The sequence below is a fragment of the Dermatophagoides farinae genome, chromosome 2, assembly GCF_024713945.1.
Source record: "Dermatophagoides farinae isolate YC_2012a chromosome 2, ASM2471394v1, whole genome shotgun sequence".
In the NCBI taxonomy this organism is placed as follows: domain Eukaryota; kingdom Metazoa; phylum Arthropoda; class Arachnida; order Sarcoptiformes; family Pyroglyphidae; genus Dermatophagoides; species Dermatophagoides farinae.
Genome location: NC_134678.1, coordinates 6011628 through 6028245, shown reverse-complemented (window position 1 = coordinate 6028245; position 16618 = coordinate 6011628). Strand labels below are relative to the sequence as shown.

The following is a 16618-nucleotide window of genomic DNA, read 5'->3' as shown; positions in this document are numbered from 1 at the left end:
AAATTAAAATTCCTTATTCCTTATGTTGAACATGAATGTTTTTCATTGGCTTCAAAAAAAAGATAAAATATACAGACACACACACACACACACATATCATGCCATTCGAAAGGTAGATCCAACATAAAGACAAAAAAAAACTCAAGTCAATATCAAAGAAAAAAAAATTTTATTTTTTCCATCAAACAAAAAAATAAACAAATTATTCATTCATTTATCATCAATATTTATTCCAGCATATAGTTTAGCCAATTTTACATTACGACCAACAAAATCTAATGATTTTTTTCTTTTATTCTCCAATTTGGCTGAAAATATATCAATCAAATTTTCTGAACTATTTTTTATTCTCAGATAATCAATTGGTCTGGCCAAATTGTTGTTGATATTATTGTTGGTAAAATTAGTTGTCATTGTTATTGATTGATTATTATTATTATGATTATTATCACCAATAGTAATATCGTTCCTGATTGGAGAATGGAATGACATCATGTTACTATTATTATCATTAATTGGTTTTATATCAAGATAACATTGTAGAATAGTTTTATGATGTAATGAAAATTGATAACAACGTATAATTTGTTCAACTTCATTCCAATAGATACGATATAAATCTTCTTTTTTCAAACCTTTACAACGAATTACATTACTTTGTATAGGAAGTGGTACATTGGTTTTTTCATTATGCAGATGACGATACATTATATCTCGTAATGTGATCAAATCTTTTTCACAAAGTTCTTTTTTTGTAATCAATGGATAAAATTGATCACGTATATTAAAAAAGACTGTTAGACCGAATGAAATTGGCCAATATTGTGTTTGTTTTTTCAATATTAGAACCGATTGTTCTAAATTATCAACACCATTCTCATCAGTGGCTGATTTTAAAAGTAAATGATTTTTTTTCATAAATTCAGCAAAATCATTAATACGATAATCGGTAATTCTACCACCGACTCCTTCACTGATTGAAGGAGCATCTTCTATTAATGGTTTATTGTTAGCAAGAACATGGATGAATAGTTCACCATTATGACATCGAAGCATGTGAGTCATTGATTTGTGTGGCATTTCCAAAATGACAGTTTTACCAGAAAATAAGAAAGTGATCAAACATGATGATGGTCGGCTGCTAACATCAATTGCCGTTATACGATATACACCAATACAATAGCTCATTTCTAATGTTTTCGGTGATGTACCCCATTTTAATCTTAAAGTTTTATATTTTTGTTTATCACGTTCAACATCTTGATATAATGAATCATTTGCACCAATGAATATCTGACAATTAAAGAATTGACTATGAGCTTTACGAGAATGAATTATTTCAACATCATAGTTGGCAGAAGTTCCGGAATTTTGTTCTTCTTTCATTGGAATATTACAAACGGTTGTTGAGGCTAAATCATAATGTTCGAATGCCATACAAGTCAATCGTGCAGCCAATATCGAACTGGATGCAACAGAATATAATGAAAATTTTAATGAATCAGATAAATTTTCCTTAATCACATCTTTATGGATTATTGAATTTTCTAGTTCCAATGGATAACTGTTGACTACAATTACGTCCAATTTATTTGAAGGCATGTTGTTTTTTCTAAAATCATAAAATTGTTTCAAAAGTTCTTTCTTGAAATTTATAACAAAATTTCGATCTTCATTATCGAAGGTAAGCAAAATTATTCTTCCAGTATTGATTTTGTTTCGACATTTTAATGTTGATGTTTCCGATGCTAAACATTGTAACGCTTGTCGAAAACCTTCCATCAAAAACAATTTATTCTGTTTCGGTGAAATCTTTAACGAATCTGGCGTGAATTTCATGAAGGAATTGAAAATATGCTCACAATTTTGTTGTGTTCCATTGTTCAATTGATAAGTTGATCTAGGTGAACATGCGATGAAGAATAAGGATTTCTCGCCATTAGGAAATAAATCCCAAACGATACGGCTATATTCAAAAATTGCTTCCACCGAACATGTATACAAAGATTTTGATATAATTGCCAATGGCATTGAACGAAATCGTGATCCGATGTCATGTTTTTGTCCAGAATCAGTACATGAATATTCGTGTGAACAATCTATAATGAAAACGGTTTTTGATGAATATTCTTCCATCGTGATTTAATCATTAAAATCTAAAATTTCTCATGTGAAATTTTTCTATATTCTAGCTGCGGCTATTTCTACCTATGTGTACTTCAAATAACAATGACAATATTATTGTGATATCATTGAATCCAAATCATAAGAATTGTCAATGAATAAATACATGTGTGCATGAAACATTTTATGAACATTTTACATGTTTAGAATCGACAATGAAATATCATTAATGGATTAATGGATATAAACGCTCTTCCCAATGATTGTTTCTATCATATTCTTCAATATCTACCTATAGATGAACGGAAAAAAATTTCCAGAATATTTTTAAAACATTCCCAATGCTTTCGATTACTTGAAGATGAATTAAAACATATAAAATCCATAGGCATTTACAATGTAGATGTGGAGAAAAAGCTACAATTATCATATCCAAAAGTTTTATCCAGAATCAAAAAAGAAAATGATGAATTAATTGAACGATGGTATTGTAATGATCCTCGACATATACCTCAAGAATTTTTCTCTACAAATTTAGTTTTGTTCAAACAGGTATGATTTGAATTGTTTCAAAAAAAAAAATTTATCAATTCTAAACAAATTCATATTATTCAGTGCATAGATTGCCGTGAATCATTATTGAAATGTATCTTAAAAAAGTGTTCATCTCTTGAATCTCTGGACTTGAGGGGATTCGATATGACAGCCGATTTGTCCTACTTTATCTCCAAACATTGTCCAAATTTATATTGTCTAAAACTCGAATTCATATCATTCAAATCATTATATGATGCCAATATGTTTTTGTATTGTTTAGGCAATCAATTACAACATCTTTCCATCGATAATTTATTTTTGAAGAGTTATTTTTTTCGTCATTTGTTTTATCGTTCCCCTATGCTCAATCAATTACATTTAACAATATTTTCGCAAACCGAAGATGATTTTGATTCATTACCTAATGCTTTCAGCAAACTTAAAAATAATCTCGAGTTTCTATCGTTGTATTTTTTCAAGATTCCACACATGAAAACAATTGATTCACCTCATAAATTCATTGATAATCTGGCAATATCTCCTTTGTTACATTGTCTTCGTTTTCTCAAAGTATTTAAATTTATTTTGATAATATCATACTCATCATATCTTTATTTTTCTTAGGTAAAATCTAGCCACCACTATTGGGATAATTATAGCATAATTGAATCAGTGAAAAAATTTGAAAATTTATTAGCATTAAATTTTAATTTTATGATTTATTATGATTCAAAATTTAAATATAACATGGAAAATTCATGGACGAATTTGAAAAGTTTGACACTTGATTTCTACCTCCTGAAAGGTTCCAAAAATCTATTGATTCAATTTCTGAAGGGTGGTTACCACCAGAATTTATCTCGATTACGCTTATTAGATCTGAAATTTCATCCTAGTTTGTCCAAACATTTGAATGGTAAACAACTGCTCAACTTGACTCGAATTGAATTGATCGATGTCGTTTTAAAGGTATTCATTTTTTATTTTTATTATCCATCTTTTTTTTTGTAATTTTTGATATTTTAATTACCTTTTTCAGACTTCAGGCTTGATCTCATTATTTTCATCATTGTTGTCCATATCTAAATTACGATGCCTGTGGATTGAGTTTACACTGAAAGCAAAAATGGTCAAAAACATTGATCATATACAATGTCAGAATGATTTAGAATTATTATATCAATTCCCTGTTCAACAAATAAATTTGATTGAAGCATTCATCAAAGAACATCCCAGTATTGAATCAATATTTTTCATTGATTGGCCCGGTTTAAAACTAGATCATCTTATACATTTGAAACGAATTGCTGAAGAAAAAATGATCAATCTCACCTATAGATGTTATACTCATTGAATATTATTCTATTTTTTTTATAACGTCATTTACTTTTATTTAAATTTTATTATCAATATGATATATTTTATTTTTTCTAATAAGTTGAAAAAATTCATCTATCTATCTATCTAATCATTATATCTGTTACATCTAATCATTATATCTGTTACATTAGAATTAGAATTCTATTTTTTTCTATTTAAATGTCTATTAACACATATGTTTATCCATGACTGTTTATTTTGAATAAATCTCATACTTGATTTTTTGTTTCTTGATTTTGATGATTCAATTCTACTGTCCAGAATTCATCAACATAGTAAAAAATTTATTCATTATGTTTGGAACTGGAATGGTGATAATGATTGATACTGAAATATTGTACATAGTGGGCGTTTCCGCTATTGGTGCTGTTTCTCTTGCATATGTTTTCTTTGGTTTCTCGTCAGATTCATCTAAAAAAAGTAAAAAAAAAAATACATATTCTTTTCAGATTGATATAGAATATAATTATAATTATTTTGTTTCAACATATAGAATTATATATTCGTGGATTGAGAAATGTCAAAAATAATTGTTTCATCAATTCAATATTGCAATCATTGGCCAGTAGTGATTCAATGGTTAACTGGCTGAGTACAACAGCTAACGCCAAATTAAAGACCGATTCTAATCTCATCCGACAATTATCCTTTATTGTTGATAGTAATGATATTTAGATGTTTTATATTCATTATAAATTATTAATTGAAACTTTAATATTTTATTCTTTAGGAATCAATAATAAAATTGACTGTGATAGTCCTGAAGTACTCACTCCTGAAGGTGTTCTAGATTCTCTACGAAAACATCGTTGGATGTTTTCTGCAGACGAACAGGTAAGTAATTTTACATTAGTTGATAAATTTGTAATTTTCATATCAAATTATTACAATTAAAGGATGCTTTCGAGCTATTCAGCGTCCTGCTTTCAACTATCGATTTTGAATCTAATCAATTATCACTAGCATTATCGATCCGAGATAGTGTTCAATCGAATCATTGTGATCATAATAGTGTGGATGAGCTTAATAATAAAATCAAATTGATCACTCGAGTCCGTAATCCAATGGAATCGATGACGAAAATCCCAATGAATTCAAAGAATTTATTACCCACTCGAGGCATTCTGTCAAATCATTTAAAATGTCAAAACTGTCATCACAGTTATCCGATACATCTCGATATTTTCAATTCAATATCGTTAAGTCTTCCTTCATCGTCATCACTTCAAATTGGAACATCCATTTCACTGGAAATGTGTTTGAATAAGTTTATACGTGAAGAAGAAATTGAAGATTTTTCTTGTCAATATTGTAATAAAAAATCAACATTCTCCAAACGAATAGAATTAATAAAGCTACCTCGATTACTTTGTTTTCATGTTCATCGTTTAGTTTGGTTGGAAGGCAATCAATCCAAAAGGGTCGATCACATAAAATTTCCTGAAGTTTTAATTATGGATCCATTCAAACATAATTCAATAAAACTGAAAAATCGTGAACAAACAAAATCTGTTGGTGATAACGAAAAGCAACAAATGATCCACGAAGGAATTTCTGCTCAATACATTTATATATTAAATTCTGTTATTGTTCATTTGGGTAATGATCATTCTGGTCATTTTGTCTGTTATCGAAGATCGAAATCGCCCACCACCATTAATTGCAACAATAGTCGTTCAAAAACCAAATGGTATTATACATCCGATCTTGTTGTCAAAGAAGTTAGTAAAAAAGAAGTGTTTGCAAGCTGTGCTTACATGTTGTTCTATGAGAAAACCAAAAAAGAATAAATATTTGATAATAATCAATGTTAAGATTACAAAATACAATATTTTTCAAATAAAGTCTTTTTGTTTTATTTTGAAAATTTTAACGGATATATTATATCCTTCTCTAAAGGCACATAATAGGTACATATATGGATTATTATAGTGTGAAGAAAAAAAAATGTTCGATTCTCTAAATACATTAGGGAATTTCCTGAAATATAACTTGATAAATGATGCAAAAAAGATTCGTGATTCATGTGGCCTGTTTATTATAATCATCGGTAATTGAATTGATTCTATACAATGGAATATTATTATTATTGTTCGGATTATTAATACTAAATCCTTTCGAAGTATTGAGCTTTTTATTACGTGATGGTTGTTCCTAATAATAAAAGATGAAATTAATTTTAAAAAAACGACAATTTATCTTTTATAATCATCAAACCTGTTTGTGTCGATTTAATTTTGTTTCCAAACGATTACGATCTTTATGATAATAGAATCCGGCAAAAACAAGAACATTCAATATAAGCAATGAGCAGCCAATGGCTATTATCAGACTTAGCCATGTATAAAGATTATTGGATTGTACGATCATCGAGAATGATGCATTTGTAGCAGCTATATTATGTACCAAATCTAAGGCACTACCTTCTTGACTGGGATTATTATTTATGCTATCAGAATCATTTAATATAATTTTCCTATTATTTAACATAAATCCTTGTTGACTATCCGGAATACTGTTTTCCGATAATAACGGTGTAATTGGATGATTATTAGTTCCAAATAACTGAAAAGTTGAAGAATGATTTTGTGGATAAAGATTTTCAGAACTAAAATATGTATTGAAAGAAACTGGTGCCGATAAGGTTCCATAACGAATTATTCCATCATAGGTTTGAATATTATTGTGTGACTATAAGAGTAAATAAGAGTAGAATGAATGAAAAAAAAAATTCTATTGAACTTATCGATATATACCTCTAATAAATGATGAACTTTTAAATCAGCATCACCTGGTTTATGTAATTGTGGTAATAAATTGAACCAATATGATAAACGATGAGCAAGATAATGATCTTGAATACTTATTTTGTTATCTAATTCAGATAGAAGGAAACAAAAGAAGAAATTTCATCGAATGATTTTCAATTTCGAATCTATCTATTAATTGAATATATACCGAATGAAATATATTTCTGCTGTATTTCTTCATACAATGGCCATGATTCGCGCTGTCTGCTCACATTATAATGATCATACATGTTTGTTACATTTTTATTTGGATCACTATATTTTCAGATAAAAAAAAAGAATAAAATTTTACTCATTTCATAACTATAGTTTAAATCATTCACATACCCAGTTTTGATGAAATTAGCCAAATAATTCATATAAATCTTGGCTAAAGTCATTTCGAAACGTGAATAATTTTTTGGAAACCAAGAAAATTGTATGCCATTAACTAATGGTGCTCCCAATAAATAGGCCATATCCTGTCCGTGTATACAACCCAAACGTATTGGATAATCGCTATTGTCTGTTTGATGTGAGAATGTAAAAAAGTATGTTCTATGTGATTGTTGTTTTGAATGAAGAAGGCCCGTACGAATTGTTGGTGCCACAATCAGTGCATCACTAAATATATCAATCAATGAATCGAATAAACTGATCGGATGTAAAAATGGACGAGTCCAATCAGTGTATTCATTGACTATAGTTAAAAATATTTCCTTCGAAAATAGAATAAATCAATATATGATTATGATTATATTATAATGATAGATCTGGGAGAAAAACTTTCAAAATAGCTTTTTGAATAATGAAACTTACTTGAAGATGATAATTGAATAAGTTTCGAATCAATGTTCGTAATAAACGATCTCGTCGAGATAGATCGATGCCATGCCTTTCATCATACATGGAAAATAAATTATATGATTCAGTTTTGACTACACCGAATAATAATTCATAACTTCCAAATATAGAATTTGGTTTCGACATTAACACTTGAGGGTCATTAGGTATGACGATACCATCAATAATCGGTCCAAAAGCCGTCAAATGTGTCGGTATTTTCAGATCGATTGATAATATTTCTTGCACAGTTTTATGTCGTAAACATTCTAGAACATCTTTTTCCATTTTAGGATTCTCTAAACAACCTAAAACTTTGGCAAAATTTTTGGCATGAAAAATTGAATCCGACGCTATTGCCCAAGGTGACAAGGCCGAACCACTAATCATTATAGCACGATGAAAAAGGCCTTACATTGATCATAATAAAAAAAATTAAATTTATTTTCATCAAAAAAAATGTCATAAATAAATACATACCTCTAGCCATTGGCGAAAGCATTAAAAAATTAATGCAAGCTGCACCATGTCCGTAACCGATTATAGTGACATTTCTTTCATCACCGTTGAATTCGCGAATATTTTCTTGAATCCAATGTAATGCTGCAACTTGGTCCATTAGTCCGAAATTGCCCCTAGCCGTACCTCCCAATGAAGGAAAAAAACCTGGTTCGTTGTTTTATATTAAATTAAAATAAAAATTCGTAAAAAAAAACCAAAATATAAAATATGAAGTACCTAAAATGCCGAGGCGAAAATTGATTGTTACTACGACAATGTTGGAATGACTGGCCAATATTGATCCATCATAAACAGAACCAGCATTCCAATCATAAGATTCACCATGAATAAATACCAATACAGGAAAACGAATGAGTCCCTTATTGTTGGCTAAAATGTATGATATAAGTAGTTTGTAATTATCTCACCAAAAAAAAACACTTACTGCTGAATGGCGTGTAAATATTCAGATACAAACAATCTTCGCTTTGATTTTTAAGCATTTCCTGCCATTTTGTCAGAATTTTTAGCCTCCCTTTAGTCATTTTTTGCAATGCTAATGTTTCGTTTCGTAAATTCGGAAGTCGTTGAGGACAAACTGGACCAAAAGTGTTGGCATTTTTATATCGGACCAAATGGCTGGCGTTACTGGTGGCATGAATCTGAGCTTGCCCACCGGAGGCGATGCATATGGAACACCTTTTTTTAGAAAAAAATGATCAAATTTATTCATAAAATTTTAATTAAATAACATGACATTATTTACCAAGAAAGGCTTCGACCGGTTGTAAATACGTTTTATCTGATGACGATGATGATTGATTTATAATGATACCACGAAGTGTTCCATATTTGGTTTTGATTGTACGGGTGCTCAAACGTTGATTAGCCAATGTCGAACATTTAGTTATTGATAATAATATTAAGAATATTGACAGAAATTTGTGAAAACAAAAATTCCATTGATTAAATGATGACATTCTTCAATAAATTTAAATTCTCAAATTTTCAAAAAAAATAAAAAATTTTTAAAACATTTTATTATTATCATTTTTTATTTATAATATAGATTTCATTGTTTAAATTTTTTTTTCGGTAATAATTAACAAGTTATTGTAAAAAAAGAAGGGTTTCTTAATCCAACAACATTAATGATGGCAACAACAACAATAACATCAAAAAAAAAAACGATGCGACGACCGAAAACTGAGAAACCGAGACTATAGAAAGACTCCACCATTTTTTTGCGACAATTACGATCGACCGTGAACACGCGCACCAAATGGCCAATATATATAAACACACACGCACACAGACATACATTTTTTGTTTCTTAGTGGAACAATGATTTAATGTTTTTGGAATTTTGAGTCGAACGTTTTTTTTTGTTTGGTCAAAAGGATTTCATGCTAGAGTCAGAAAAATAGAATAAAAAATAAGCTCAAATTTTTATTCCTATATAGCTATTCTCTATATATATAAAAAAAATTGTCAATTCGAACAGAATTTCTATGTGATTGCAAAAAGCATGGAGATATTGAATTCACAATTCTAGGATATCTTACAAATTTTTGGTAAATCACATTCAATTCGTTCATTGTGAAATTCGTTAAAAAATTTATCAATATCACATAATGAGCTATTACAGCCACGTACAATAACCGGAATTTCATTGACTAATGTTAAAACCTTATATGCTTGATGATTACATTTGTAGAGTATGGCAACAAAATTGGTGCCGAATGGCACAACCAAACTGGAACGCCATTCCCTATTATCAGGAATACAGATACGAGTATCATCTGGTGATAGATTAATTTCGGGAAACTTATTGAACAGTCCAAAATAGCTAAAAACTTTGGAAAGTAAATTTTCATGTGAAAAATATAACGTCGTATTCGTGGTGGTTTCTTGTCGTATTATGGTTTCAAGTTTAGATTGCAAATCTCCAATTATTGAACAGGCCATTTTTCGATGTGGCTGTATCTGATATGCATCATGATATTCATCAACATCAAGCAAATATTCAATGATTTTCAGTTCCGATTGTGTAAACAAATGACACCATGGAGAAAATGCAAAAATGGCCGTTTCATAAGAACAAGCTTTGTACAGCATTATTAACGATTCAATCTTAATCGTGTATTCAAGTCCATTTCTTTGGCTAAAATTTATCAACATCATTTTAATTGGTTTGCTTTCAAGAAGTTTCAAATATTTTTGTGATTTTGGAATTTTCGAACCCGATGAATCAATAATAAGGCCTTTGCATTTTTTATGAGACATTAAAACATCTTTGGAGAATTTTTTGAATTTTGTTTGTTTGATTTCTACATTTTTTTAAGATAATATAAAAAAAGATAGATGGCAACCCATTAGAAAAAAAATAATCCAAAAATTAATCATAAATTCATGATTTTTTACCATTTTTTGATTCAAGATTTTGTCCACGATCTAGTTGAATATTGATCAATGAACCGATAAAAGCATCAGCCGTTTCTTCGGTTCGAATTTTTGTCGATATTCCAACATCAAAATTAATCTTATCAATGTCAAGCAGTGTTGGAAACAATTTATAGAAAATTTTAGCTTTAAAACAAATAAATTACAAATAAAGATTAGAAAGAATTCCATTAATTGATCGTTGCGTACTGACCTGTTTGAGCCGTTTCTAATTTACCCGTATAACTGACATGATTATCATCAACCTCTGACATTCGAAAACGCCATGTGGCCAGATAGATGAACATACGATAACTTAGTTTGCCAGAATTAAGTAATTCTTCACGAAATGTATTTAATAAAATGTTAAATTTGTTAATTTCTTTGGCTGATGGATATCGTATTGAATGACGATTCAAGAAAAACATATATACCGGCGTACATTGTTCAATTTCATTGGGCCATTCGGATGGAAAGATTTTTCGAATTTCTTCTCGTGCAGTAAGATATGTAGTTTTTGTTGAAAATAGTCGATATTTACTCCCTTCTAAGAAAACGTTTTCAGGTGAAACAGAAAAATCATAACATGTTTCATTTGATCCATATTCGGAGATGACAAATTTATCATAAATAATAATTATAAATGCGTATATTATCCATGAAGAATTCATCGTATGATTCTTTGGAATATATAAATCTGGATGATATTTAACGAAATCTGTTCGAATCAATAACAATAAATGTTAAACGAAAAAAAATATATTTTCAACAACAATCACGAATACATACATTTAATCAGCTGTTGGCTACGAACAGGCTCTCACTTGTTTCGCGTATCTAGCAAAACAAAACCATAGATATGAGTACTATATCATTTTTTTCACATTTTTTTTTCTCTTTCTCTCTGTTGTTTTTAAAATGTCAAAATATGTGATCGATAAATCAATTTGCAATTCACATGCATACATTCTTTTCAATATCTGACAAGATTAATGTGAAAATTTCAGAAACCATTGTATATACAATTATAGTTAAAAATAAATATCATTATATGATCGAATTCTGTCGAAAGACAGAAAAAAAAAACATTAATGTTTACGCTATTACATTCACATTGATAAGCTATTTGAGTGTAAATGGAAAAAAAATAGTAATGACAAAATCATCTAATCAAAACACAATGGAAAAGTTGTGAAATTTAATCTTAAAATAATCATCATGATGATATGTTGTTGGTCGTACACGGTACGGTGTCAATGTTATGAAACAAAAAAACTGATCTTATTTCAATTTTGAAAACAAAAACAACAACAACAACAAAACAATGCCATCATCATCATCATTATTATAGCATTATTATTTTGTAGATTCGACCATTCATTGATTGTGTTATTGTTTCCATTAAGTTTTGGAAAAAAATATCGATCTATAGTTATTTTTTTTTGCCACTTAAAATTCTATATAAATTCCTATTTTTCCCACGTATATGTGCACTTGGAAACTATCTACTAAAAATGTTTTCTGTTTTTTTTTAGTAGTCGTCACCGTTTTTTTTATATATTCATTAATATATTGGCCATGTTTATGGAGCAAACTCCAGCTCAATGCAAAAAAAAATACGCCGTTATAGAATATGTTCTTGAAACGGTTTGATTGTCGATCCTTTTTTTTACATACACAAATCGAGAGAGATGATGACGATAGCGCGACGACAACAACGACGACGACGATAGGTTCTGTCTCTATCCTTTATTCGTTTTGATGGTAGGTCGGTGTTCGGGTTTACGCGCAAATCATGAATGAATGAATGCCATATATATTAATATACTAATGTTATATATAGTTTTTTTTTCTTGATAGATTTCACTATTACTCTTGAATGCTCGAAAAAATGATCAAATACAAAATCAGATATATTTTCATCATCATCAACAACAACAACAATAATAATATTGATTGAAATCACCATCATCATCACCATCGTCATCATCAAATAACACGTTCAATAAAAAAAAAATTTATCGATTGTTGCTATAATATATCTCTCAATAGTATTGAATTGAATTGAATAATATAAAAAAAAAGTTCAAAACAATCATTCTCATTCATCAGCCCAAATATAAAGGCCAATCAGAATCGAGAACCACAAAGAAGAAAAAAAATCTTTTTCATTTGATGATCATGATGATGAAACAATAACGGTATTGCGACCAACAACAACAACAACAATTATCATCCACTATCATCATTGCCATTGACGCTTACACGCATATAGACGCCGAAGCAGACGTAGATATCATTTTTTTTTCTCATTGACAAATAAAAAAGTAGTCAAAAATAGATTTCTACATTTTCTTTTAGATTTCTATCATGAAAGTTTTTTTTTGGAACATTTAGAGCTACTTTTTTCTCACTATTTTTTTTTTTTTTTTTGAGTACTCTGTGTGTGTGTGAAACACAATTAGGGTATTTATATATATTCATTCATTATCACTTGTATTATTATATAATCCAATTCATTCACTATTGAACGTATGATAATGGATGATCAAATAACATTACATTCGATTGATGAAAACACTATGAATCAACAAGATTATGATAGTATTGTATTTGATGATGATGATGATGAATTGACTAAACAAAAATTGGATCATTCCAGTGATATGATGATGATGATGATTCCGAATGACGATGATGATGATAAACAACATGGACAACAATTAATGTTTATGAATAATCCACAACAACAACGACGGCCAAATTTAGTCCATTCGGTCAGTATCATTGTTGAACCAGCAGTTAATGTTGATGTTGATGAAGAAACAAATGATGATGATAGCTTTAATGATGATGAACTACGTATATCACCGATACGTATAAGTGAACGTCGAAAAACGATTGCCGGACCAATTTCAGTATTTGAAGATCTTTATTATGGTAAGTTTTTTCTCTATTTTTTTTTTAATTCTCAAAAATTTACATTATATTTATTTTTATTTAGATCAGCCTAAAAAAGCTAAAGAATATGATGATGTGGTTCAATCGTTAATTGTAAGCTTGTTATTTATCAATCAAATAATTTTTAAATTTTTTTTTCAAATTCTTTAGACATCAGCTCGATTACGGAAAGAAGAATTTGCACGATTGCTTGAAGAACATGATCAAATTGTCAAAGAGATTCGTAAAGCTGAAACGAATTTAATATAAAAAAAAATTAAATGAAGATGAATCATATCTAATCATTCATAAGAATAATTATCATCATTATAATTTCTATGAATCATAAATCTAAAATAATCATCGAATTCTAATGAATTCTATGGTAACCGATTCAAGAAACAATTTAGATAAATATCAAATTAGAAATGAAGACCAAGCTGTTTAATGGCATCAATATACATTCTTATTCGCCTATTTTCATTAATGCCTGTTCATTTGAATATCAATTTGGATCATTCATTTTTTCAAATTTAGAGATATGTTATATTATTATTAACACACATCATTTCTAATCATCAGATCTGATAAACCAAGAGCTTTTCAGCCTTGTGAAAAATTATCATTTGTCCGTTCAACCTTTTTTTTTTTGATTCAACAATCAATATAACTAATGAACAAATTGTTTAATCGTTATACCCGTATTTTCTTTTTTTTTTTTTTTGATGAAAAGTTTCTTTACCTAATTCTACTTTTTGTTTCCACAATTTATTATACGTGCATTGATTCATTTAAATTGTATTTTTATTTATTTATTTACAGAAAAAAATAATCTAATGAATTACAAATCATTTAATGACAGCGACAAAAAAAAAACCAAAACAAAATTCCATTGTTTATCCATAACCAAATGAACGAGCTTCAATTTTTTTTTCATCTTTATTTTCGGTTTCCGGTACACGATCAATCCACAGAACTATCCAAGATTTCCAATTCAATAAAAGTAATTGTATTTTCTTTCGCTCATAAATGTTCATTATTATTATCGGCATTGATTTTTGTTGATTCTTCCGATTGTTTTCGTTTAATTCCGGAAACATATTGATTAGATTTTTCAAGATCTGATTCTAACTTGTCAACATTTCCTTTATCATCAACAATGTTTGGCGTTGAACATGGCAATGGATTTTCGGGCATAGATTTATTTTGATTACTGTGTGGTGTTTGTAGCGTGATCAATTGAATTCGTCTTCCTGGCTTGTTGGTTGATTGTTGTTTCTTTTCACAAGATGATTGTGATCGATTATTATTATTTTTATTTGGATTGTTGACACCAATTTTTGAGAATGGTGATGATTTTCGGAAAAAATCTGTTATGGGCGTTGAACATTTTGTTTTATTTGGAGATTTTGTTGTATGTGATGAATTTGGACTATTATTGTTGAGAGGGCTGATTTTGCTTGGAGTTTTCGTGCTAAGAATCGGCGGATCAAGTTCTTCGAAATCCATAAGTTTTCCTTGATATGGTTTGCCTAATTCTTGTTCGTCGAACACAACGAATGATGAAAATCCATCTGTCGAAGTTAAAATCAAAATTCTACCATCCGGTGACCATGATAGATCGGTTAGTCGTAGATAATGAAGATGTGATACATAACCAAATGGTACGGCTTGTTGACTATCATAGAACAAAACGGAATCCTGTGTAGCTACGGCAAATACGATGCGATATGGAATACTGAAAATTAAAAAAAAAATTCACTTAAAACAAAATAAAATTATTCGATTATTCTATTTACTTGAAAACGTTTGTTTTTTCATCATGTCGAAGCTCGAAAATGACCGGACAACATTTCACAGCAACACTAAATTTAGCGGTTGACAGATAAAAACTGGGCCTGGTGGATGTAAATAGCTAGGTTAGAAAGTTCGTAACGAAATGAATTAACGAACTTACCTGTTAAGTGATTTTCGTTCGAAAACATGGACGACATTTTCGAAACGATCGTTGCCAAATTCCAAGATTCCGGATGGTGCGAATAATAATTCACCACCAGGACTGAATGTTAATCGACGGAAAAATGACATCAGGGTCTGATCATAAAATAATTTACTAGTCGATGATGATTTATTATTATCGTTGTTGTTCTCGCTGTTCGAATTATTTTCATTGTTGAAATTAATTTTATAAATTTTGTTCAGTGTTTTTCCATTTTTTGAATTGAAAATAATCATTTGGCGATCCGCTGATAATGACGCAATATATTTATTCAAAGGATCCCAAGTCACACCTTGAACATAGCTATTATGTTCTTTAGCTACCTTATGCATTTTCGTACCACGATGAACATCCCAAACGAAAACATTATTATCAACTGAACCAGATACTAAGTATTGGCCATCACGACTCCAACATAGATCAGAAACATCTTGATTATGTCCACGAAGAATTTTATAGGTTTTCCAAACTTCAATCGATATGGATTCTGATTCAAACATTTTATCGACATTTGATTGACATTTTTCTTGACTTTCATTTGATGGTTTTTCTTCATCACAATATTTCCAGATAAAAATCAATGAATCATCATCACCCGAAGCCAATAGATTGTCATCAAGATTTGGTGAAAAACGAACCACATTAACCGATCGTTGATGTTGTGTCAATTCTGCAAGACATTCGATCGTATCGATAGGTTTGTTATTGGGATCTTGCTTTTGTTTTTGAGGATTATGTGTGGTTGATATTTTCCAAATGTTGACATGATTATCATTACCACCTGTAGCTAGACGGTAAAATTTAATAGAATCCTTTTCAGAATGAAGACGATTTTGTATGTCAACACTCAATATTGGCTGACGATCATGCCAAGAAATTTGAGGTGTATAAATCTTCATTTAGAATGTTGTTATTGAAAGATTTAAAATCAACAAAATAAGAAAATGGAATTGAAAGTTTAAATAAAAACCTTAATGAATGATGAATGAATATAAATCAAGCAGGTGTGTGTGCAGCCTGAAAAAAGAAAAAAAGACGAGGGAAAATAACAGACAGAATCTGT

At 29.4% G+C, this 16618-nt stretch overlaps 7 protein-coding genes across 8 annotated transcripts; 3 read left to right on the top strand and 4 right to left on the bottom strand.

Moving 5' to 3' along the window:
• Nucleotides 1-150: 150 nt before the first annotated feature.
• On the bottom strand, nt 151-2190 carry asun (integrator complex subunit 13 asun). Its single transcript, XM_047062665.2, has one exon. It carries the CDS (start codon nt 2134-2136, stop codon nt 211-213), a length of 1926 nt encoding a protein of 641 aa, XP_046918621.2. The 5' UTR covers nt 2137-2190; the 3' UTR covers nt 151-210.
• A 43-nt stretch (nt 2191-2233) lies between these two features.
• Nucleotides 2234-4273, top strand: LOC124498848 (uncharacterized). The gene is made up of 4 exons (XM_047062667.2): nt 2234-2676; nt 2740-3231; nt 3286-3630; nt 3701-4273. The coding sequence occupies exons 1-4, from the start codon at nt 2362-2364 to the stop codon at nt 4013-4015; spliced, it is 1467 nt and encodes a 488-aa protein (XP_046918623.2). The 5' UTR covers nt 2234-2361; the 3' UTR covers nt 4016-4273.
• Nucleotides 4259-5908, top strand: Usp30 (ubiquitin specific protease 30). Its single transcript, XM_047062669.2, has 4 exons — nt 4259-4461; nt 4535-4702; nt 4772-4875; nt 4938-5908. Exons 1-4 carry the CDS (start codon nt 4281-4283, stop codon nt 5829-5831), a joined length of 1347 nt encoding a protein of 448 aa, XP_046918625.2. The 5' UTR covers nt 4259-4280; the 3' UTR covers nt 5832-5908.
• On the bottom strand, nt 5873-9168 carry LOC124498844 (neuroligin-4, Y-linked-like). Its single transcript, XM_047062664.2, is given in 11 exon segments — nt 5873-6195; nt 6259-6732; nt 6798-6916; nt 7000-7106; nt 7179-7549; nt 7650-8083; nt 8154-8339; nt 8412-8564; nt 8620-8799; nt 8802-8873; nt 8941-9168. Coding segments are annotated over 11 exon segments (2442 nt in total). The 5' UTR covers nt 9155-9168; the 3' UTR covers nt 5873-6063.
• A 328-nt stretch (nt 9169-9496) lies between these two features.
• On the bottom strand, nt 9497-12422 carry Mipp1 (Multiple inositol polyphosphate phosphatase 1). Of its 2 annotated transcripts, XM_075728719.1 has the most exons (5): nt 11406-12422; nt 10831-11334; nt 10599-10763; nt 9831-10504; nt 9497-9583 (listed from the first exon to the last, which is right to left on the bottom strand). In XM_075728719.1, exons 2-5 carry the CDS (start codon nt 11285-11287, stop codon nt 9524-9526), a joined length of 1356 nt encoding a protein of 451 aa, XP_075584834.1. In that variant the 5' UTR covers nt 11288-11334; nt 11406-12422; the 3' UTR covers nt 9497-9523. The 2 variants fall into 2 exon arrangements, with proteins under 2 accessions (XP_075584834.1, XP_046918624.2); XM_047062668.2 differs by having other exon boundaries at nt 9497-10504; nt 11406-12201.
• On the top strand, nt 12388-14586 carry LOC124498852 (uncharacterized). The gene is made up of 3 exons (XM_047062672.2): nt 12388-13556; nt 13621-13670; nt 13728-14586. The coding sequence occupies exons 1-3, from the start codon at nt 13151-13153 to the stop codon at nt 13824-13826; spliced, it is 555 nt and encodes a 184-aa protein (XP_046918628.2). The 5' UTR covers nt 12388-13150; the 3' UTR covers nt 13827-14586.
• Nucleotides 14324-16574, bottom strand: LOC124498846 (uncharacterized). The gene is made up of 3 exons (XM_047062666.2): nt 15514-16574; nt 15356-15454; nt 14324-15294 (listed from the first exon to the last, which is right to left on the bottom strand). Exons 1-3 carry the CDS (start codon nt 16452-16454, stop codon nt 14580-14582), a joined length of 1755 nt encoding a protein of 584 aa, XP_046918622.2. The 5' UTR covers nt 16455-16574; the 3' UTR covers nt 14324-14579.
• Nucleotides 16575-16618: the final 44 nt, after the last annotated feature.

Excerpts from the sequence above, each read along its gene's own strand:
- LOC124498852 (XM_047062672.2), top strand. The coding sequence starts at position 13,151 with ATGATAATGGATGATCAAATAACATTACATTCGATTGATGAAAACACT. Across the intron at positions 13,557-13,620 it reads ATTTGAAGATCTTTATTATG|ATCAGCCTAAAAAAGCTAAA; the intron begins GTAAGTTTTTTC and ends ATTTTTATTTAG. Across the intron at positions 13,671-13,727 it reads ATGTGGTTCAATCGTTAATT|ACATCAGCTCGATTACGGAA; the intron begins GTAAGCTTGTTA and ends CAAATTCTTTAG.
- asun (XM_047062665.2), bottom strand. The coding sequence starts at position 2,136 with ATGGAAGAATATTCATCAAAAACCGTTTTCATTATAGATTGTTCACAC.
- LOC124498848 (XM_047062667.2), top strand. The coding sequence starts at position 2,362 with ATGGATATAAACGCTCTTCCCAATGATTGTTTCTATCATATTCTTCAA. Across the intron at positions 3,232-3,285 it reads ATTGTCTTCGTTTTCTCAAA|GTAAAATCTAGCCACCACTA; the intron begins GTATTTAAATTT and ends TATTTTTCTTAG. Across the intron at positions 3,631-3,700 it reads TGATCGATGTCGTTTTAAAG|ACTTCAGGCTTGATCTCATT; the intron begins GTATTCATTTTT and ends TACCTTTTTCAG.
- Usp30 (XM_047062669.2), top strand. The coding sequence starts at position 4,281 with ATGATTCAATTCTACTGTCCAGAATTCATCAACATAGTAAAAAATTTA. Across the intron at positions 4,703-4,771 it reads ATTATCCTTTATTGTTGATA|GAATCAATAATAAAATTGAC; the intron begins GTAATGATATTT and ends TTTATTCTTTAG. Across the intron at positions 4,876-4,937 it reads TGTTTTCTGCAGACGAACAG|GATGCTTTCGAGCTATTCAG; the intron begins GTAAGTAATTTT and ends TTACAATTAAAG.
- Mipp1 (XM_047062668.2), bottom strand. The coding sequence starts at position 11,287 with ATGAATTCTTCATGGATAATATACGCATTTATAATTATTATTTATGAT. Across the intron at positions 10,764-10,830 it reads ATTAGAAACGGCTCAAACAG|CTAAAATTTTCTATAAATTG; the intron begins GTCAGTACGCAA and ends TTTGTTTTAAAG. Across the intron at positions 10,505-10,598 it reads AAATCTTGAATCAAAAAATG|AAATCAAACAAACAAAATTC; the intron begins GTAAAAAATCAT and ends AAAAAAATGTAG.
- LOC124498846 (XM_047062666.2), bottom strand. The coding sequence starts at position 16,454 with ATGAAGATTTATACACCTCAAATTTCTTGGCATGATCGTCAGCCAATA. Across the intron at positions 15,455-15,513 it reads GAACGAAAATCACTTAACAG|GCCCAGTTTTTATCTGTCAA; the intron begins GTAAGTTCGTTA and ends TACATCCACCAG. Across the intron at positions 15,295-15,355 it reads GAAAAAACAAACGTTTTCAA|TATTCCATATCGCATCGTAT; the intron begins GTAAATAGAATA and ends TTTAATTTTCAG.